The sequence below is a fragment of the Botryllus schlosseri genome, chromosome 3 (assembly GCF_051294905.1).
Source record: "Botryllus schlosseri isolate E-star chromosome 3, Bs_hap1, whole genome shotgun sequence".
In the NCBI taxonomy this organism is placed as follows: Eukaryota; Metazoa; Chordata; class Ascidiacea; order Stolidobranchia; family Styelidae; genus Botryllus; species Botryllus schlosseri.
Genome location: NC_137238.1, coordinates 15972511 through 15995350, shown reverse-complemented (window position 1 = coordinate 15995350; position 22840 = coordinate 15972511). Strand labels below are relative to the sequence as shown.

At 39.1% G+C, this 22840-nt stretch overlaps 2 protein-coding genes across 3 annotated transcripts in view; one reads left to right on the top strand and one right to left on the bottom strand.

Moving 5' to 3' along the window:
- Window positions 1-791: 791 nt before the first annotated feature.
- On the bottom strand, window positions 792-7185 carry LOC145434953 (uncharacterized). Its single transcript, XM_080312184.1, has 4 exons — window positions 5222-7185; window positions 4284-4364; window positions 2099-2179; window positions 792-1770 (listed from the first exon to the last, which is right to left on the bottom strand). The coding sequence occupies exons 1-4, from the start codon at window positions 5451-5453 to the stop codon at window positions 1604-1606; spliced, it is 561 nt and encodes a 186-aa protein (XP_080168310.1). The 5' UTR covers window positions 5454-7185; the 3' UTR covers window positions 792-1603.
- A 4031-nt stretch (window positions 7186-11216) lies between these two features.
- LOC145435879 (adhesion G protein-coupled receptor B2-like) overlaps window positions 11217-22840 on the top strand; it is a 29848-nt gene continuing 18224 nt past the window's right edge. Inside the window, exons 1-3 of one of the 2 annotated variants that reach the window (XM_080313141.1) lie at window positions 11217-11552; window positions 12456-13262; window positions 22621-22810. In XM_080313141.1, the coding sequence (XP_080169267.1) occupies window positions 13208-13262; window positions 22621-22810 (245 nt within the window). In that variant the 5' untranslated portion in view covers window positions 11217-11552; window positions 12456-13207. Of the gene's footprint in view, window positions 11553-12455; window positions 13263-20787; window positions 21752-22620; window positions 22811-22840 lie in introns of those variants that run through there. The other variant, XM_080313142.1, reaches the window with a different exon arrangement.

Sequence of the window (22840 nt, the reverse complement as noted above, 5' to 3'; positions counted from 1 at the left end):
ACATTTCAACATTCATCAATGGTCCATCATTTGCCTTGAACGGTCGGGAAATAGAGTTAAATATAAAAAGAGGGATAAACAACTGTCCTTAAGTAAGGCGCACTCACAAAAGTAGCAAATCTTATCTAAACAGAGACGTCTGCTTTGCGACCCCCCCTCTCCTTTAGTACAGTCAACGAGCTTAATAGTGGGCTCGTTGAACGGTAATTTTCAGGCATTCAGGTGGTAATTTAAGGCTGTCCAATAGCTAGTGGAAGTACGCCGTAGGGCATTTGAAATGCGGCCGTGAATAACATAAAGGCTGAACACTCCATAACGAAGAAAAATGAATGAAAATGAAGGCAGGTGTTTGTCAATACCTATAAATTATTCAAAAAACTTGTCCTAAACATATTATTACTTTTTGTCATGGCCTAGCCCAGGGCCCATGTTACGAATTAATCGGCTCATGTAATGGTTACGTTGCAGATGCATCAAGCTCATAACATATCATTTTATTAAAACGCACTGCAAATCATTGATATCCTACACTGTAAAAACTGGGCCCACCTTTAAAGGAGGATACAAAAATCACCCTAAAAGGGTGGACCCGGATCCACCTTTGTGAGGTGGAGCAATATTCCTCCTTTTTAGGGTGGAATATTTCCCACCCTTTTAGGGTGATTTTTGTATCCTCCTGCAAAGGTGGAATCTCTTCCACGTTTCCCCTATCTCATGGAGGCCATCCAAATACTAACCGGATAACCTCGAGCCCTCCATACAGATTCTCATACACCTTACCTCACAAATCCTCATCGAATATTGGCATAAATCATTGATTCACTTTAGCTGCCAACTTTATTTGCGTATTAATAGTCCAAAAAACTTAACTGTACGGATAAAAAAAAAGCGAAAAGCCAAACTTTCTTTTATCAGTGACCCACTTTACTAAAGATAACGAACCTAAGGACAGATACGCAACTCGGTCTTCACTACTTGAAGAAATCAAGAAAATAGATTATTTTTAACGACCCTGATACTGATCAGCAATCTATAAAAGCAACGCTAAGGTGGTTGCAATTGTTCAGAACGATGCCAAATTTTGAGAGAGATATTTAAATGCAACTCCATGTAATTTGCGATAAGAAGGTATGTTGCTTTCAGATTCCTGGTCAGTATTAGAGACGTTAAAAAGGAGTTTTTTTTGCGGAATTAAAGCCATTCACTGATCAAATTACTAGGTTACCCTTAAAACGCTGCACACCAAATTTCATTCAATCCTAGAATAAGCCGCAGCAGAGCCAATTTAAATTATATTATTAGGAAATTTCTGTCAATCCCACGAAATTGTTGATTTGTCATCAAAAACGATGCAAAGCTAATTTACCTCGATTCCAGCGCGCAGAAACAGAGTATAAACTGCATGGGCAGTCAATTTCTTCAAGAAAGCAAAGCGTGACAACGGTAGTTGTGTGTCGATCAGACATTCACATGGATTAGGGTTTGGGAAAACCGGATTTTGGAAAAATGATGATCAATGAATAGAGTTCAATCACAACAAATTGTTTAATAAGTCGTTGAAGCTGTTGGAAGCTTCTTTCCATATAGAAAATAGACATAAATGTCAATGAGTTTTTGAGCTGAGACGCAAACTCGATGTTGAACACCCAGTAGCACTGCAAGTGCCTCGCGGAATCCATTGCAACAAGTTACTTCTTGGCCATCGAAACAGACCGCCCACTCTTCCTTGGCCGTGTCGAAGGAGATGGTCGGATATGCAGACTTGGGCGTCTGGGAGAAAAATCACACATTGTCATGACTCGAATCATAAATCCATTATTCGAAAATAATTTTAAGGCGAGGTGCGAGATAGAAAGGACGAGGCTGGGTATCATATGTTCAAGAAAATTCTTTTTCTCAATTTTTGTGCATAGAAAAAGGTATCGTCAGAAGCGTTCCGCGTCATTCCTACAGTCACTACCACCATGTTTGTGAAAATTGATTTTACGTATGATGATAGTTTCAGAAAAAGTAGTTTTGTTGCTGGTTATCACTAGTCCACAGTTTATATTTGCACAAGATAGATGGGGGTCGCACGATAATTGACAGAACACCCTACCTTGACTATACTTGATCACAGTGGTGCTACAGGATGGAGGTTCACCTTCGCAGCCATCAGCAGTTGATGTCTTCCCTTCATCTAATAAAGAAATCAAATGACTCAAACGTGAATGATCATCGCAGGACACAAGGGTGTTCAAAAAGGACTTTTTCTGTCAAATTGTACTTGCTACAATTGTTGGGTTACCTAACGAATTTGACTAAGAACTATATTGGTAAATACTTCGGAATATGCCAGGGTAAAAAATATTTTATTCAAATCTAAATTTCTCAATTATAAAATAACTCCGCTTCCACTAGTTTGAATTGGACCATATTCGGTGATCATTCTTTCTATAGACATGTCAATGTCAATTTCATGGATTATAAATGAAATTTTAAAATTTCTTTTCAAGTGATGAATAACTTTCGTCTCTCCTAGCAATGCGGCTATTGGATTAAATTGAACCAGCAGCCTTCAATTTGGTAACCTAACAATTCTATCAAGTAGCCACTAAAATTTAAAAAAAAAAGTCATATTTGCACACACCTTCAGAACACCCCACCTTGACTAGACTTGATCGCAGCGGTGCTACAGGATGGAGGTTCACCTTCGCAGCCATCAGCAGTTGATGTCTTCCCTTCATCTAATGAATAAATCAAATGACTCAAGCGTGAATGCTGATCGCAGGCCACAAGGGTGTTCAAAAAGGACTTTTTCTGTCAAATTGTACTTGCTACAATTGTTGGGTTACCTAACGAATTTGACTAAGAACTATATTGGTAAATACTTCGGAATATGCCAGGGTAAAAAATATTTTATTCAAATATAAATTTCTCAATTATAAAATAACTCCGCTTCCACTAGTTGGAATTGGACCATATTCGGTGATCATTCTTTCTATAGACATGTCAATGTCAATTTCATGGATTATAAATGAAATTTTAAAATTTCTTTTCAAGTGATGAATAACTTTCGTCTCTCCTAGCAATGCGGCTATTGGATTAAATTGAACCAGCAGCCTTCAATTTGGTAACCTAACAATTCTATCAAGTAGCCACTAAAATTTTTAAAAAAAAGTCATATTTGCACACTCCTTCAGAACACCCCACCTTGACTAGACTTGATCGCAGCGGTGCTACAGGATGGAGGTTCACCTTCGCAGCCATCAGCAGTTGATGTCTTCCCTTCATCTAATGAATAAATCAAATGACTCAAGCGTGAATGCTGATCGCAGGCCACAAGGGTGTTCAAAAAGGACTTTTTCTGTCAAATTGTACTTGCTACAATTGTTGGGTTACCCAACGAATTTGACTAAGAACTATATTGGTAAATACTTCGGAATATGCCAGGGTAAAAAATATTTTATTCAAATATAAATTTCTCAATTATAAAATAACTCCGCTTCCACTAGTTGGAATTGGACCATATTCGGTGATCATTCTTTCTATAGACATGTCAATGTCAATTTCATGGATTATAAATAAAATTTTGAAATTTCTTTCCAAGTGATGAATAACTTTCGTCTCTCCTAGCAATGCGGCTATTGGATTAAATTGAACCAGCAGCCTTAAATTAGGTAACCTAACAATTCTATCAAGTAGCCACTAAAATTTAATAAAAAGTCATATTTGCACACTCCTTCAGAACACCCCACCTTGAATAGACTTGATCAAAGTGGTGCTACAGGATGCAGGTTCACCTTCGCAGCCATCAGCAGTTGATGTCTTCCCTTCATCTAATGAATAAATCAAATGACTCAAGCGTGAATGCTGATCGCAGGCCACAAGGGTGTTCAAAAAGGACTTTTTCTGTCAAATTGTACTTGCTACAATTGTTGGGTTACCTAACGAATTTGACTAAAAACTATATTGGTAAATACTTCGGAATATGCCAGGGTAAAAAATATTTTATTCAAATATAAATTTCTCAATTATAAAATAACTCCGCTTCCACTAGTTGGAATTGGACCATATTCGGTGATCATTGTTTCTATAGACATGTCAATGTCAATTTCATGGATTATAAATAAAATTTTGAAATTTCTTTTTAAGTGATCAATAACTTTCGTCTCTCCTAGCAATGCGGCTATTGGATTAAATTGAACCAGCAGCCTTCAATTAGGTAACCTAACAATTCTATCAAGTAGCCACTACAATTCAAGAAACAGTCAATCTCGCACACTTCTACATAACACAGGCACCTTGACTAGACTTGATCGCAGTGGTGCTACAGGATGGAGGTTCACCTTCGCAGCCATCAGCAGTTGATGTCTTCCCTTCATCTAATAAAGAAATCAAATGACTCAAACGTGAACGCTGATCGCAAGACCCAGGGGTTTTAAAAATGACTTTTTTAAAAATTGTACTGGCTACTTGATAAAATTGCTAGGTTACCTAAAAAACGCTTCACACAAATTTTGACACAAGTGGGATTGCTATGTAGAAAAAAGCTTACTATTCATTTCATTTATTAAAAATATATACAATTTCTTCAGATATTACCGGTTACCACATAATAATTATTGATTGTGTGAAAGAATGATGCACAACGAATTTGACTGATAATTACATAAAATAATTAGGAATTTACCACCGTAAATACTACTTAATGCAAGTCTAAATAAACAGGCACAAGCGGGTTTTTCCGCAAAATTTCAAAACATGACCTTAATGGGATGCGAAACACAGAAGTATGCACTCGTGTAATGCAGCTCGACAACGCAGAACCAATTACGCCACGAAGCGAGGTGGCACAATGTAGACCGCGCGTTGATATAAGGTAATCGAGAACACGAGAAAAACTTGTTGCAAAATTGTACATGTTTTGGATTGCGTCTTTATATAGTCCAGCACATGAACCTAATGCGAATAAGTACGTGCTGTGAACAGCAACAATGATAACATCTCTCGAACAAGACACCAGTGACCGCTTTGCTCAACTTATACGATGGATACAATCTAAGTACTGTAGAAAGTTTCACCGAAAGCCGCAGTTTGACGCGGCCGACGATAGTAACGATACTTTACTTGTTGGTTTCGCATCCCATTAAGGTAATGTTTTCAAGTTTTGAAAAGTGAAGTAAAATTCTTAGGAAAACCTGCCGGTATACCAATCAGTTAATGGTAAATTTGGTCTTACCTTCATTGCTTCCGCGTATTGGAACGCTAACCTTGAGGATGTCATTATCACCGACCTTGGCATACTTGAGATCAACATATTGACCAAATGCTTTGTCGTAGCACTTGATTTTGCAATCACTACCGTGCAATACATCTTCAAATACTTGATAAACCGCACTTTCTATCTTTGAAGTATCAGCAACAGAAATAATTCTATCGTGATCTAATAGCTTGACTAGCAATCTCATCATATAGTTATCTGGACTGAAGAAACAAGTTGATTAGAAGATATTTAGAAATAACTGGCATCGGAAAGACATACCGGTACAGAAGTATGCATATGCCGAGCCAATCTAGCGTCTACACAAAATCCAGCGCCAGTATTCAGATTTTTTTTCACAGCCGAACTTTTCAGTAATTCAATAACCAATCAGAATCCAACAGTCCGCCAATCATTTCTCACCAAAGTGAATGAGTATGACGTAACAACACTGGCGTTCAAATATTTTTCGCAGCCGAACTTTTCAGTAATTCAACAACCAATCAAAATCCAACAGCCCGCCAATCATTTCTCACCAAAGTGATCTACCTTCCGCCGGTTTAACTCGCCAGTGCAAATCGTTTATAGTTAATTTGATCTTACCTCCGTTTCTTCAAATACCTCATGAACTGCACTTTTTATCTCCGAAGCACCAGCAACAGAAATAGTTCTATCATGATCTAATAGCTTGACTAACAATCTCATCGCATTGTTATCTGGACTGAAGAAACAAGTTGATTAAAAGCTATTCAGAAATTACTGGCATCGGAAAAACATACACAATGATGGAGTCTTATGAATCTGGACTCACCGATTGAATATACATCGAAAGGTCTATTGTATATCAATTCGTTTGGAGAAAATGCATGGCACAAACCCGTTTCAAATACAGAGTAGCAATGCATATGGCGATAAAATGATGACTCGAGTAATTTCCCCAACATTTTCCATTGATTACGAATTAACAAAATGTACTCAACTTTACAAAAAATCGGACAATCATCTTTCTCACTGACAACATATATTCCATTGCATTGGTACCGTTCGCAACCATCGTCATACAATTTAGCACTCCCTATTTTCATTCCCTCTGGAAAACTTTGGAACCCAAGTAAGCCAGCAAAACAATCTGGTATTGTTGAGGCCAAAATATTCTCAATGTTAATATTCGGTGGACTATCGCATAAGCAATTCGCGGTTCAGATCAGTTAATAATGTACTTATGGTTTACTAAAATATGGAAAACTCGGTGCCAATGAACGTTATGCACGAAAAGTTATCGAGTTAGTATATTTTATACCGCAATCAATGTATAGTTTTTAAAGCAATACGCTGGTTCAGTAACGTCATACCCACATATTTACGACACAAGTAAACATTACGTTATATTTATATGTGTATGCATAAGACATAACGCAACCACTATTGATGTTCAACGTTACATTTCATGGATAACTTGCCCGTCTCAACGCACATATAGACAACACATATTTATTCCGTCTAAAATTTCATAATATGACACCTAACAAATATGAATAGGAATTTGTGAAATTTTGCAAGATTTGGATGGGATTCGAATTTAAGATGTTTTTGTAATGGTTTTGGATCTGGACTTACCGATTAGAAATCCCCTCACCGTCATCACGTGCATGGTGAGGTTTTGAGGTGAAACATGAGGTGGAAATACATTTACTCCTATTTGAATAGGTGGATAATGGCATTCACCTTCCAAAATAGGTGTATCTGACGTTACACCTGTTGGTAAAGGTGTAAATGACATTTACACCCCTACTCCACCCAAAAATCCACCTTTATTTTTTACAGTGTACGTATCAAATTCAAAGTAAAATCACACCTTGTGCTGGATTCAAATTAGAGTCGAAATTCCATTGCAAGTCCACGGTGCAGTGTAATGTAGGTGCTGTACTGACTCAAATTCATTCAAGGCCTGAGTGGAGGTTAAGGTTCAATTGAAATGTTATGTACAAATCCGAATAAAGTTGGGCAGAAATGGTAGATTACGTTACGACTAAGACTCCGGGTTTACGGCCGTTGTAGCCGAACAAAATTTCGGACGACAGCAAACATTTTTCACTCCCAGACGAAACATACAAGCTCATCTTTTGCATTCGAATGATATTGTAGTCCAAGCACAGGCTTTGTCGCAGTCTTGAAATTCTTGATCGGTTGATTTCGCATTATTCCGTAACTGCATTATTATTATTTACCGCAATGATTGTCGACAACACCAAAGGACAGCGTGAGCCAGCAATGACTGGGGCTATGTGTTATGTTCGCGCATTTACGTTCAGTGTTGTTCAACTCCTAATTTCTATAGGACTAGTGATTACCGCCAATCATTATTTCCTCGTGTGTCGTGGTTGTATTTATGCCCTTTGTGTTCTGTTCTCTCCGTCTTTCGTTTAACTGCACTCTGGATCGTGTCGCCTGTCTTAAGTTATTCTGCTGTATAATATACTGATTTCATATTGCAACCTCGTCGTATGAGCTATTGTTCAAACAAGATCAAGAACATAACACTATGCTTTATATTCATGTTGCATTGTAGATTCTAGATATGCAAGTATCTTTTAGGCCTACATCCAACACATATGTAACAGTAACAACGAGAGAGAAGGCTTGCAGGCATCACAGTCATGGGAATTCCACGGACCTTGATCACAAACGATAAACAAGATTAGGAACATTATCAGATAAACTACGGTATGAAAACAATCTTAGTCGGTTATAAATATCATCAAATATGTACCGAGAGCACGAATTAGTTTCCTGCTATACGGCTCTTCCTTACAATGTAACATATTCAGATGCGCATTGCTATATTCCCTGGTGGATATAAAATCTGAGAAATTTTATATCCTAGCCTCGGTGTCGGTAATCATCTGGGCTCGCGGGCCGCATTCAACACACGGAATCAATTCGCGTGACGCACTACATCAAGAGAGAGAGAGATGATATTCATTTCCGCCTGCAACATCGAGATGCTTTGACGACGGAGTTGCGATACGGCCCCATGAGGTCATCTAGTCTGCGCCCCCGTTTTTTATCCTCCATGCTATCCGTGCTTGCTGAGCGCCTAGCAGGATGGCTGCGGATACCAATTTCCGAGTCTTTTGTATGACCCGGCCGGGATCGAACCCACGACCTACCGCTCGAGAAGCCGGGCGCATAACCATTACACTATCTCGCTCGCTGTCAAATGGAGATTATTAGCCAAAAGGCAATATATTTATTTAATTACTTATATAGTGACCGTGTTATCTATATGTATATTTAAACCAATGATATATATACCATTGTTTAAAACAAACCAAACATTGATTGGGTGATAACGTCCACGAGTCAGAAGCAGTGATAAATTTTATATGCTGGATGAAAGTCGGTTGTGCCGATTCTTAGAACAGGATGACGATTTGAATCTGTGGGCAACCCATCTGCTTTGCTGACTTTAGTTTTGTCTTACCTCCAGGCAGGGTTGTAATGCCTCGAGTCGTGACTTAATCCGAGTCCGAATTTAGTTGCGATTTTTCGGTGACTCGTCTCAACTCGATTCATATTAATAAACTACGGATAATGACTCAACTCAACTTTAGTCAATTTGCGTACTGAATCGACTTCTACTCGAGTCATTACGCATAACTCGACCAAGTCATATGACTCGAGACTCGGATGGCCAAGATAGGCATTTTATTGTGACTTTGAAGAATAGTAAAGTTACCGCATTCTTCGTATATCGCATCTATCAGAACTGTAACTGGAATAATAGCCTAGGTCTAGAAACTATCAAGAGTGAGGAATTAGTATGGTACTAATGTGAGGCATTCGAAATTACCCAAGCAGAGTTGCAAAATGTGGGTTGAACATAGGTTGAACTTAGAATTTAACTATAAGCGCACGATGGGTTGGACTCGGACTTGGATCTTAACGCTGTGACTTAGACTCAACCCTATATGTTTCCGACTTCGAGTCGGACTTGACTCGGAGGTGACTTAACTATACCATAAAATTGAAATAGAGTTGTTACTCGGAACCTTATTACTTAGTTACAACTCTGCCTCCAGGACACAAACTGCTGACAGCATCATATCCATGTTACCTTCAAATACGCTTCTACAATATCTTGATAATACTTCTACACATAATGAGGACGAATCTACCTAACAAACGCGCAAATCGGTTTTTCAAAGTGCACCACTAAAAGTAATAAACTTTTTGCAGTTCTTTAATCATTTAAAATCACACTCCTGAACCGAAGTCATTTCCGTTTTGACTTTCTCTTGTGCTTAGCAATTGATACCTTTCAACATGCTCGGGCCTAAGGTCAAGTTACTGGGCTAGCAACGAAATAAAAAACAAACATAATAGCAAGACTGTAACGTAGCATTGTCATGGTGAAATGTATTAAGAAAAAGTTTAGTTAAGACCCTGAAATAATTGTATTTTTAGTACGCATTTGATCAATTATTTATAACGCTTTTTTAACGCTTTCGTGGACCGCACAAAGCGGTGTTGCGGCCCGTGGCCCGTAGTTTGCCACCCCTGCCCCATCCTCCACCCGGCCCAATGTACAATGTGGTAGTTAACAAGATACTGATACTATGTTTCTTCCGGGAGACAAACTTTAAAATTTAATTATTCCCTGCATTCGATATTTTGATGTGGTGAATTAACCTACAGTGTGTTGATCTTGTCAAAGTACACTCGAGTCCCTTCGCGTTACCGGATGTAAATAAAACATGATATAAGGTGACCCTATTTTGGAAATCTGAAAAGAGGACACTTTTTCAGAATTATCAGACTTGCAAAACCGGAGAGGAATTCTCAAAAAACGGTCAGTTTTTCCCACTTTGTGGTCGGCTGACTAAAAAAAGGTCAACTTTCCGCCCAGCTCCCGAAATACCCGCCGGAGCGTCACTTCGGTGCTGATTTACGGCATATCAGTCGCATTTCGCTATAAATATGACCTACATTCTCAGAAAAGAGGACAAAATCTAAAAAAAGAGGACAAAGGGGCGTCCTCCGAGGACACTTTCAAAGAAGTTTAAAAAAATAGGACAAATCCTCTTGAAAGAGGACGTATGGTAACCCTACATAATAGCGTACATGTTGACGCACGCGGAAATACATGTTAATAAATTAATCAAACCTATTTCAAACAGGTATTTGATATTGGCGGAAAATTGTTGCCTTGCAGAAAATCACCGAGTTTCGGAATGCTTTCGTCTCGGACGATTCCACACCAATTCTTCGAATAACCCTGCTGTGCAATTACTGAACAATACAAAGAAGATTTCCTCGCAGTAGATGGCGTAGTAAGCCTATATGATTATATATAGTAAAACAATAATTCTACATATCCCCGGGTTCTCATTGCAGACAAACATTCAACAAAATATGTCAAATCACAACATTTTTCGTTCTGCTCATAGCGAAATATCCACCGACGAGTACTTTTGGATTGCCAATTCGCAGTTAAAACACTCGGTCACGCTAGCTACTCCAAGTCGTTTCAACACCTTCTTTTATTTTCATTGTACCGCAGTTGTGTGTCGTTTTGAAATGACGAACATACTATTAAACTGATACTGATACTGATAGCTCGGCTTAATTTTCAAAAGATGTTTTGAGCTAGTTATTGTATCTTGCAGCGCACTGCGTGTCGAAATCAAAAAGGTACTGTGACTGTACAACTTTTGAGAGCGCTGTCCTTTGTACATTTTGTAGCGACCCCGTTACGGCGTATACTCGTAGCAATATCGGGGACGCGGGTGTGTTCCTGGGCTCGGCAACCGTGCATCGAAATCGATAGTTTGGAATTTAACCTGCCAGGTAAACTACAAGTGACAGTAGTGCCATCTTTTAACGGTATACATAGTTACATACACAGCCACTTAGCGTGATCGAATAACACTATTTGTATTTCGCGTGACACAGAATTTAGATTAGCACTACTTGACTACTAAGATTGGATAAATAGATAGAAGTCATTCCAAAAGACCTATATACGTTGCTATATTCTTGATGTAATGAGGTTGACGTGTTTATAATTGCTCAATTGCTATTACTTCGCTCATATAGTTGTCAGCTTCCCGCGCAGGCAATTGGTATATTTGGGCGAAGGTGCCGGCAATTTATTTAATAATCAGCACGTCAATTGAGAGGTGTTTGACAAGACATTTTCAAATCGAAATTCGCGGTCGCGACCATAAAAAGTTTGAGAATCTCTGGTCTGTAATCAGCTAGTCATGGAACAAAACAAGACAATGCACCTTTTTGTGACACTTTTACTGTAAATTAGTTTATATAGCTGGTTCGTGGTACAGAACTTGAATATAGCTTTCAATACAATATCCATTGTAAAATAATATTTATTGAACTCGAAGACTTTTCGGGTGCCTCTTTTCAAGAGTTAACGGCACACTAAAGGGATTTAAACAGATTTAAAAGTAAAACCAAAAAGGCAAAGTATGACGTAGCAATCAAATTCACAGACCATGAAATTCGCATCGTAACAATGGCAACAATAACAAACTATGAAGTATTCGGACATACGGTACTATAGTAGCAACGCAATTCATAATTAAAAGATTGGTTGAGCGTATTAAGCAACACATTCCAAAATTGATTCGGTCAAAAACATGCGCAAATGATCGCACGGAGCTTGCACGTCAGTGCAAATTGGCTGCCAAAACAGACTGCTATGACAATTATCAAGCATATGCTTCGTCAATTGGTCAGCATTTGAGTGAAAATCTTGCCTGTGAACAGCACTATGATGACAATATGTTCACTGTTATTGCGCGTGGTAGGTCTTTGTTTCATCTAAAAGTGCTTGAGTCTACTTTTATTCAGTTGAACAAACCTATTTTACGTAGACAAAAAGATTTCCTCTATAACCTACAAATTTCCCATTAGTGCGTGTTGTCTCGTGCGTGTATAACTGTTTAATTATGAATTGCGTTGCTACTATAGTACCGTATGTCCGAATACTTCATAGTTTGTTATTGTTGCCATTGTTACGATGCGAATTTCATGGTCTGTGATTTTGATTGTTACGTCATACTTTGCCTTTTTGGTTTTGCTTTTAAATCTGTTTAAATCCCTTTAGTGTGCCGCTAACTCTTGAAAAGAGGCACCCGAAAAGTCTTCGAGTTCAATAAATATTATTTTACAATGGATATTGTATTGAAAGCTAAATTAGTTTATGCTTCGCGTGATAAAGTTCGTGAGCGTCAATTTCAAGATGTCGGCAATTATGGAATAAAAATGAAGAATATCGGCCTGGTGTAAATAACCATAGTATAGTCGGCAAACACCATGAATACCACAAAACATACAAACACCAGTGCATTTATGTGTATTCATTCTAATTGATGTGTCTGACATCTTTCTTATATTCTAGTGATGTAAATATTAAGAAAACTGTTTATCGGAATCCGTCGCAAATAATTCCCGCAAACGACAATTTTGCCATTTCTATTCCACTCGAAATACGGGTTGGACTCATATATGAACTTGAAAAGACTCGATGTTGGTGAAATGAAGTACAAAGTGAACAAATAATCGACAAGGGAATCTAAGGTTGGCACTTTTAGAACAAAAGAAGACCGAGGACAGAAATTTCTTTATTTCATCGGATCCATCGGTCTCAACCGAACACACGAAGTCAGCCACCAAAGACTATAGTGCCTCCTACATGCGAAGCTGACGCAAAAGACGCGGTTAACGCGAAAGTCGCAGATAGTTCGATATCACAATTTCCGTCTCGTAACATCTTATTTGGCCGTAGATATGCAATCGCATAAGTAACTGCAAGAGGCTAACAGAGTATAAAGGCCTGGAGGCGTGATAGTATCGCATTATACTCTACTACTGTCGACGGACGAAAACAACAAATATTAAGGAGCTATACGGTATTGCGGTACAACCAAGAATTAAGCAAGCATGGTATGGGTATTGGCAATCGGTCTCATCGCCGGATTTTCTAGTTACGTCGAAGGTAAGAATAAGGCATATTTATACTGTAAAAAAACAGTGATTGCCGATGCTAACACGGAGGGTAGCTCGTGCGGCTCTAATTGTATGAATCCAAAGAGGTTGTGTTGAGTGAAGTCAGTTAAATGAGAGTTTACTCGTCAAATATTGCCGTTATCATTTAGTAATAGGACAGGGGCGGGGAAAACTACTGCTCGCAAGCCGCATAAAGCCCGAATAAAGCTTTTAAAGATATTAATAAAATGAATGATAAAAATTAAATTGGTGTAGCGACTTGATCAAGCTTTCTTTTGATATATTTCAGCATGATCTTGAGTTATGGCAATAATCTCACTATGGTAATTCTTTTTATTCTTGCTAGCGCAATACCCGACATCGGGTCCAATGAGTTTTTAAAGATTTTTGCTAAACATTCCAGAAAGTCAAAACAAAAATGATTTAATTCGGATCATGTGCGTGGGATTTTAGATTGGCAACCACAACAAATTTATTACTAACCGCGCTGTACTGGGAGACACCGACCCGTTCGTGCTTTAGGTAGATGCGTTCTGTAGATGTGCACTCATTCATAAACTTCACTCATAACTCATTTATATAAAAAAAACGGAAAGTTGCATATGAATGCTTCGATTAGATTAAAGAATCGACTAAAAGTTATTTCTGTTTCGATGTCGGAGTTGATGCAATAAGTATGACTGATTGATAATGAATCTGTCACTGCAATTTGAAGCATCACTTTAAACCAAACATCCTAACCATAAGCTCAATTTATCAAATTATGAGCCGCTGAATGAAGCAACCTAATTATAAAATGTTTGTGACAACAATAAATTATGCCGTTGAAGACATGTTTTACACAGTAACACAGTAAGTCATATGGTGAAGCGTATTAAAAGTAACGCGATTTGATTGTGATTCTGACGGCATTGTGTGTCCCGTGTAAATAACGCTGCTGTTCACTAACTCAAATCTCCGTCCGGTTCTAAAAATCGGCATACTTGACTCCCATGCCTTTGACAAGTATGTTCTTCAGGTTGGCCGTCTAATTTATTCTCGTTAATGTTGCTGATGCTGACTCGTGTGCTTTATCATTAAATCAGTAATTGGTTTGTTGTGAGCATATATGTAATAAGCTTATTGTTCATGTCATTGGTCTCTATATAATCAAATAAATGATTTGTGTCCGCGTATCCCGATTTTACTGTGGCGTGACTCGCGAACGGATTTGGATGTTGAATGCGGCCCAATGAACTGAAAAGTTTGCTCACGCATGTAATAGGGCAACGATTGAGGCTCGTAGCTCCTACTCTGAGATTCATATCAGTATCGAAATCCCATTACAAGTTCAATTCGAGGTTCGGTGCTGACTCATATTCTTCAAAAGTTCCAATGGAAATTGAAATCCACGAAAAATAGGGCTTGGCGAAAGTAATGATCGGCAATGGTGCCTTCATTGGGCGAGAGCGATGACTCTGTTGTTATCAGCTTCCCAACTATCGCTGTTGTAGTCTACTCATAGATTTGACGGCAGCGATGATTATGTAGTTTCAACAATGGGCTCGAAGCAACCGGAGAGAAATAATTCATTTTTAAGTCGAAATAATTTCGGCTTGTCCTGAAACTCAGAAGTGTTCAACAACGGCAATAACCCGTATTTTACTGATTCTAAACGTCATCATTGCATATACTGTGTATATTATGAACCGATTGTGACTGTAACTGAAATCGGACCTCGGGCAAATCGGAAGTCTGCTGTGGCCTACATCAATCGAGCCTGTAATGTTAAACCTCTCGATTCAATAATTCATGGAGGGATAGTATCTGGCATCTCCTGACAGTTATACATATACACATACACATTAACGACCAAACGTCTAAACTAGCCCGAACCTGAATCGACTGAACATCGGGCATGGGATCATTTTTTCTCCAATGATTACCTCACCAATGGTTACCTCATCAATCCATTTTGTTTACGATCAGGAGTCCAGCAAAATCACGAAATAGTCGATTGCGACTACGATTACCGATTACGTGGAAAAGTAATCACGTTTACTCACGATTACATTTGTTTTGCCTGTTGTTTTGGAGCCTTGAACACATATTGGAAGACAAAACAACGACTGCGATGAGAAAGAAGGTCTCATGACAAAACGTCATTTTCTTCTTATGTCACAATATATACATTGACCAACTTTTTATCTGACGATTTTCTCATTCGGTAGCTACATCCCAAGCTAACATGGCATATAAGGGAATGGCCATGGAGGCAGAAACAAATATCGAGTGAAAAATTGCGGAAAAGCGATTGCTGGCCGTCTCAAGTGGGTCTAACTAAGTCATTTTAATATAAAGCGATCTTAAAATTTTGCCATAATGAATAATGCTTCTGGTTGCATTTAATGCGTTTAACCAAATCGTGATACCGGTGTTTTGTTATGTGATGTTCTTACAGACATTCGTAGCTCAGAATCATCACTACTAACAGTGGTGTAGCCTGGCAGGGGTGGGTGGTGGGGGTCGAAACCCCTTCCATTTCATACTTGCCCTGACGTTCATGTGGAAAGCCGATCCAATTCCGATAAAATAAAATTTAATAAGATGCTACGGAATTGAATCTAGTTAGTTGTGTTTAGTTAGTCAGTTGCGTATTTTGCAAGATCGTTAGTTATAAATATAGCTGCAAGTTTGGACAAGTGAATAGGCCTAGTTTTACACCAGGGGTCACCAACACGCAGGCCGCGGGCCGCGTGCGACCTGCGAGGTCATATTTTGCATCCCTCGCTCTGATTTGAGATTTCGGAAGAACGATAAGTAAAGCAGTTGGAAATCCTAAAATCTATTTCAGTTTCGAAATGTTGTAGTTGTTGTTGTTGTATCAAAATAAGCTATTCACACCTACCCAACATCAATATTCGCCACTAACTTAAACGGCTTCGACGCTTGCAACAGCATGACACCGAGGGAGAATCAGCCGATATGAATAGGCCTTGAAGTTCAATGGCCCAGACACTGGCAAGACCAAGCCGCTTAGAAAACGGATTCGGGCTTTCCCCGCAAGATCAAGCTTTAGGAGACAGTCTTTCAACTATAGTAACGTGCAATGTTCCCTCTAATTTTTCAGGAGTCTGCGCGCACTCACCAACTTACTGCACGGTCCCTTGGACAACAGTGCGTAATAACTAAAAAAAGTCATCATTTCGGATTTGTTTGTGAGCAGCTTAGCTTTTCTGTGCACAGAGACCATGCCAGCACTGCGCAATTGCGCACGTGCGCAGCTTAGAGGGAACATTGGTAACGTGTATTGCCACTTGCCAGCCCCTATTATGACGATCGCCAACGTTATGGATCGCAGCGTTGAACTGGCGTAAAGTTTTCAAAACGTGGTTGCTAAACTGTGTGGCATTTTTGTCTCAATATTGCATTCTTGGGGCCCGCGAACCGTTTTGAGTTGACGACCCCCGTTCTACACTCGTCGGGAAAAGAATGTGCATTTCCATTCGTGTACCACCCCTGCTACACGGGTGTGAATATATACATTGCACACAAAACCAGTACTTACCTTCGACTTATACCGCTGTATAAATCGAGAACAACATGTTAATCCAAAATATGCATATACATGTACATTAGGGTTACGACTTGAAAAAAAAAATTGCCTGTACCAGGAATTAATGAACATTTTGGTATCAATTAATAAAATTATAGTTATTTTGTTCAAATCGAAAAAAATGTCCCGCGCAAACTAAGCTCAATTTTCGACACTGGTCCGAATATAAGAAAAAATTACAATTCAAAGGTATTCTTTGCTACAAATTTAAACCTCCTATATATGTCCTTTTGCACTTCTGGTAAAGTTCATCCATCAATTTGACTTCTCTTTCTGTTCTTATGTTAATGCCAGGGACATCTGCAACGTACATATCCGATTTCCAATGGAAATTTAAGACACTTTATCGCTGCAGAACATTCGAGCGCAAAGATAGCAGCAAATAATCTTTAGTATATTCTAGAGCCTGACCGATATCCAATTTTGGATCGATACCGATATAACCGATATCTCACACCTCGACTGAGAACCCCAATACATTCAGCCGATGTTCAAAAGAAGTTGGATGTACATAAGTACATTTTCAAGGCTTCAGAGCATTTACTTGAACATCTTTACAATCATTGTTATACTTCAGGGTTGCCATACGTCCGGAATTTCCCGGACATGTCCGGAATTTCACTGTTAAAACTGCATCCGGGAGGAATTTCTAAAATATGCCTATATGTCCGGAATTTTTAAGGCTTTCAGTAAGCTCATAATTTTTTCGTGCATCAACATAAACAATATTATTATTGTGCACATTGATGTTACATGAAATTTTTCTTCGCGCTGCGCGCGATTTAGTAGCACGTGTATTGGTTCTAATATGGGGACTACAACCCTCGCAAAAACTACGATCGAAAATAAATAAAAATAACATTCATTACAACAATAAGTATAATTGTAATCGCAATTATAAGATAACGGTATATTCATTGAGTCGTTTTCGGCCGTTAGGATGCTTTATTCAAATATAGCGGTACTAAACCTGGGGGTAGTTTGCCTTTATTCTGCGGTTTGCGAAGATGATGAACGTTATCAGCTTCCAAAATAGGCCGTAAGTCTGCGCAAATATGCCGACCTTTAGTAATCAGCTCACAAAATTTTGAGCTGGACCATACGGAACAGTTTCAAATTGGAAATGGAGTCACGATCATAAAAGGTTGGACACCACCGGATATGTGGTGGTTATATATCTCAGTGGTGCGGTGTACACCGGCATTAGGCTGATAAATAATCTTATCGGTGTGACATGAACAATGAACATGACTTACCGATGTACAATTACGCTCCTTGCATTTTCGAAGTCATCATCCTCCACAAGCTCTACCGCCAACTCTGATCTCGTCGGCGGAGAGAGGATCAAAATTATATAATAATATATCGAAGAACCAATATTATTCACACAATTAATTCAAATCACCCTACGGCGAGCCCAAGATCAGTGTTCATTTGGGCGGGAGGAGCTGAAAAAATGTGACTTGGGCCCTGGTTATAACTTATAAACACACAATCACATACTCCTGAACCGGATCGTGACCACCTCTAGTTGATAGACGAAGCTTTGCTGGTGCGACGTGTGAGATCATTTTAATCGACTATGTGCTCATATCTCATTTTGAAAGCCGCTAGTGGGCGCTAAAGAGCGTCCAGGATTTGTGCCACAAAGTTATGGCAACCCTATTATACTTGAACCCGAAATAAACTAGAAAGGCTACATATGGACACCTGTAAAGTGTAAGGTATATGAAATATATCAATATTCTCAGTCTAGCGGTCAAAGATTATAGTTTTCTGACTTCTGATCTGATAATTTTTCAGAGCCAATGGCCGATACCGATAATTCTTTCAAAGTATGATATCGTATCGATATTATCGGCGAACCGATAATTGGTCGGGCTCTAGTATCTTCCATCTTCACACATCTGATTAGAATACCAGGCTTCCTGAACCGCATTTGCGATGAATAAGCATGCTATCTCTATACAGATTTACTCTCCGTCTGGGTACTTGGAAGTACGGAATCATGGCCCTTGATCTCCATCAGGCATTGCGTAGAGATGGAAGTTTATGCCATTTGATTAGAAGTAATCTACTATTTTCTTTGATAGAGCTCATAGATAAACTTAAAATCCTCTCTCCATTTTCGGTTTTTTAATATTTTCATCTGAAATTCTGGCTTGGTGGATTGTACCAAGTTTTGGTAGTGTTTTACCATATCATCTCCAAATTTTTAGCTGAGAGTTGGATTTGTTGAAGACGTTGGATTGAAGAACTATAATATATGCTTTAGGAATCGATAATAATATGTTGGCAACCAATATATTGTGGTTTATGAAAACCCTTGCTCATCATTGCATTTTGCAGTTTCACCACAACGCCATTTCGCCGCCCAGTATCAGCAGATGTTGAGTCACATATGATATGACATTTTCAAATTTTCCTATGCATCATATTCCTCTAATCGGTTTTCTAGACCACTGAAAATATCTTGAGTTGTTCTACTTTCGCCTTTTCGAACACGCAGTTCTATTTGTGTCAGACAAATTGAAATTATACGATATATACAGCCTACATCTAAAATCAAAATTAATAATTAGTTATTAATTATCTAATTTTGACTGTAAACAAGAATACGATAGAATTAGTTCAATCTTGCACTAGAACGCACTTTACTCCATGCCATTGCTGTGTAAAGAATCAAAATTCCGATGTGGCGTTTTACTACTGGCGCTGTACTTGTTAACATTAAGCCATGCACCTGAATTCAATCTTTAAATGGGCGATTATTATGCAACTGTAACTGCAGAAAGAGCAATATGGGCACATATCACGACCTGATCAATAGAAATCCGATTTGTACCAAATAGCCGATGGTTTGGGGTTCGATATTGGTGCACCCGTTACCAGTCCATCCCGTGTCGTTCAAGTTTATCGGAATGCAATATTTTCCCGTTGAAACGAATCGAATAAAATATGAATTGGTGCCACGGAGAATCTGATGTTTCAATATTATTGCAACTTAATTAGACACTGTGCATGCACATTGCGCCGTTCCCGTAACTAATTAATCTATGCACATTTAAAAGTCACAGTGCGCAATAATTCGGAATACTGGAGTATCGAGCAGACATCAAGAATGAATAGAGGAAACAGATGATTACAAATTGGAAATCGCGTATCAAATCAGCGATTTGTCTTCAACGTAAAATACTGTTATTGGGTTCTGACATCGCATTGAGTAGCTCGCACCGCGACAATTGTTTGCTGAGTGTAAGGACGTCTTGGGCTACTCTTCTGCCAACCCCTATTAACGTTCGAAAATCTTTACTGGTGTGAATGACGATCATGCGCAGTAATGAATTCCAATTCGCATGCATAGTTCCATGCACATTAGCACGTAGCACTGTCCAATTTCTCGCCCGATTAAAAAAAAACTATCACGAAAGAACGAGTATTTGCTCATCCGATTCATAGCAAGGATGAGATGGAATTTTTCGGCGAGTGCTCGTCATATCGACATGTGCAACGAAATCAAGTTTCTATCCTCGGTCCCATTTCGCGAAATCGTGATCATTATTTTCGAACCGTACAATTGGCCAACAAGGTTGTGCTGAAGATGAAATTTCGTGTATGCCGAATACCCACACTATTCACAGGCATATCTAGCATATCGAGGTTAGGCGGTCATGTATGAAAATTGAACATTGAGCATATGACTGCTGTGCTGTTAAATCTCCAGGAAGATGGTTACTCGGAAAAGGTACCGCCAAAGAGGCAAAAATTCTTAATTTCGCGAAGGCCTGTTGGTAAATTATGTGAAATCAGCAGATATGATCGTTGGATATATAATAGCATGTTATGAAATACGTCGGAGCCGGAGCTACTCCTCAAATTACAGGCTTCAGCTCCGGCTCCGGCTGAATTTTATGTAGAGCTCCGGCTCCTTGTTCCGGCTCCAAAGCCCTGGTTAAAACGTCGCAGTAATTTGATGCGGTACGCTGCAATGCCGTTTAGTGAGTTCTCATGCGACTATGACGTTTTGGACAGTCGATATAGACTAATTATGACGTCACGCAACTTTGCATACGCTCACAAAATAACGATAGTTCCATTCGATAGTTTACAGAGCCGGAGCCGGAGCTGGAGCCGGAGCAGCGGTATATATGTGCTCCGGAACTCGGAGTCGGAGCTAATTCATCATTGAAGAGAACTCCGGAGCTGGAGCAGTTTACAATCTGTGCCAGCTCCAAAGCTCTGGTTTAAACATAGATTACTGACCAACGGATAGGTGCGCAACCCGTGACTCACGGTTGAATTCGCAGAGAGACGTAGGCTACTGTTGAGCCGGCTAAAAGCAGTATAATTGGTAGTCCTACAGCTGGAGATCCGAGCGTTCAAATTTAATATGTCCGGTTTTAATCGAAAGCTAGTGTCGCACTGATTCCAAAAATATAAATAAAATATTTCCAGGGCAATGGAACCACCCCTAGAATAGTCGTCAAAGTAAGACATTTGACATTCGTCTGAACAATCGCTCGACGCAATTGACCATTGTTATGGTCATTGTGCTGCGGAGCTCTCATTGTTCAGAACAAACGGCCTTTGACAACAATTTGGAGAGGTTATATTGTCATGACGAGATTTCAATTTGCATTTTTGTAATCAGTGCGACACTGGCTTTCGATTAAGACCAGACATATGAATCGATACTCTTGTGAAATCGTATTTGTCGCTCCATATTACCTGTGCGCGAAGCAGGACGAAACTTCTGAGCTTTACTCAACTTTTATGGAAATTAACAGTTGGTAATCCGTGAAAACAGCCCTGAAATTCCTCGGGCTATCTTTCTGATTGGAAGATTAAACTACTTCAACTTGACAAAGTGAAAATGGCGAAAAGTGAGTACTAATACTACTACAAATATTACGAAGTAGATGTAGCGGGGAATTCTATTTACTTGAGTGAGTACCGGAAGTAGCGGTAATCTACGTGAGTACATCGAAAAAGTAGAAGTACTTCGTTACTGACCACTTCTCAGGTTAATTAAGTTGAAATTTATCTAAAACTGAAGAAGTCCACGGGGAGGGGACCAAAGGTGGGTCCGCGAAGACAACTATGTTGAAAACCACCTCTCTAGATGTAATAAGAAGCCTAACACTGATCCCCCAACACCACCACGATGAAAATACTCCGTATCACCGCAATCGTGAGCTGTCATGTTTTTACAGCATGTAAAGCTTCAGGTGTACAGAGATCAGAAGAATGGCATACTTCCTAATCTTCCTATCGACGGTCATAATAGCAGAGGTGGTCAGTAACGAAGTACTTCTACTTTTTGTAGTACTTGAAGTAGATTTTGCCCACTCAAACTACTTTTTAAGTAGTTATGATTTTAGACTACTTCTACTTCTACTTGACAGTTTTCAGTTTTGTAAGCAAAAATAAGTGTAGAATGCCTACTTACTTACTTACTTACTTGTGAACCACCACTCCTACTTTTACTTGAGTAGAAATTCCGGCGTTACTTCTACTTCTACTTGAGTAGCGAAGATGGCTACTTTGACCACCTCTGCATAATAGTTTCAATACATATATTACGGTTTATATTAGTGCCGGTATAGTTGCTGCTTCGGGATCCACGGGAACCCAACATAACAATTAGGGGTTCAAAGAACCCGTATACTAAATGAAATGATAAGCGGAACAATGATCCACGAATAGCACTACATCGAAAATACCGTTGTCATTGGCTTATCATTTTTTACAGGATGTACTACTCACGGTGCTGTGCAGAGATCAATTTCCTCCAAATTTAACGATGATGAGCTAGCAATGCGTGAACTGGATTTGTTTGTCAAGTCATGTGACGCTTTGCACGACATAGTTGGCAATATCGGAGGGATGTTGGAAGATATAGTGGACTGGTATATAAGTATTTACAAGATACCCCAGTGTCGGTTCGTTTATAATTTATTTTATCAGTTTAT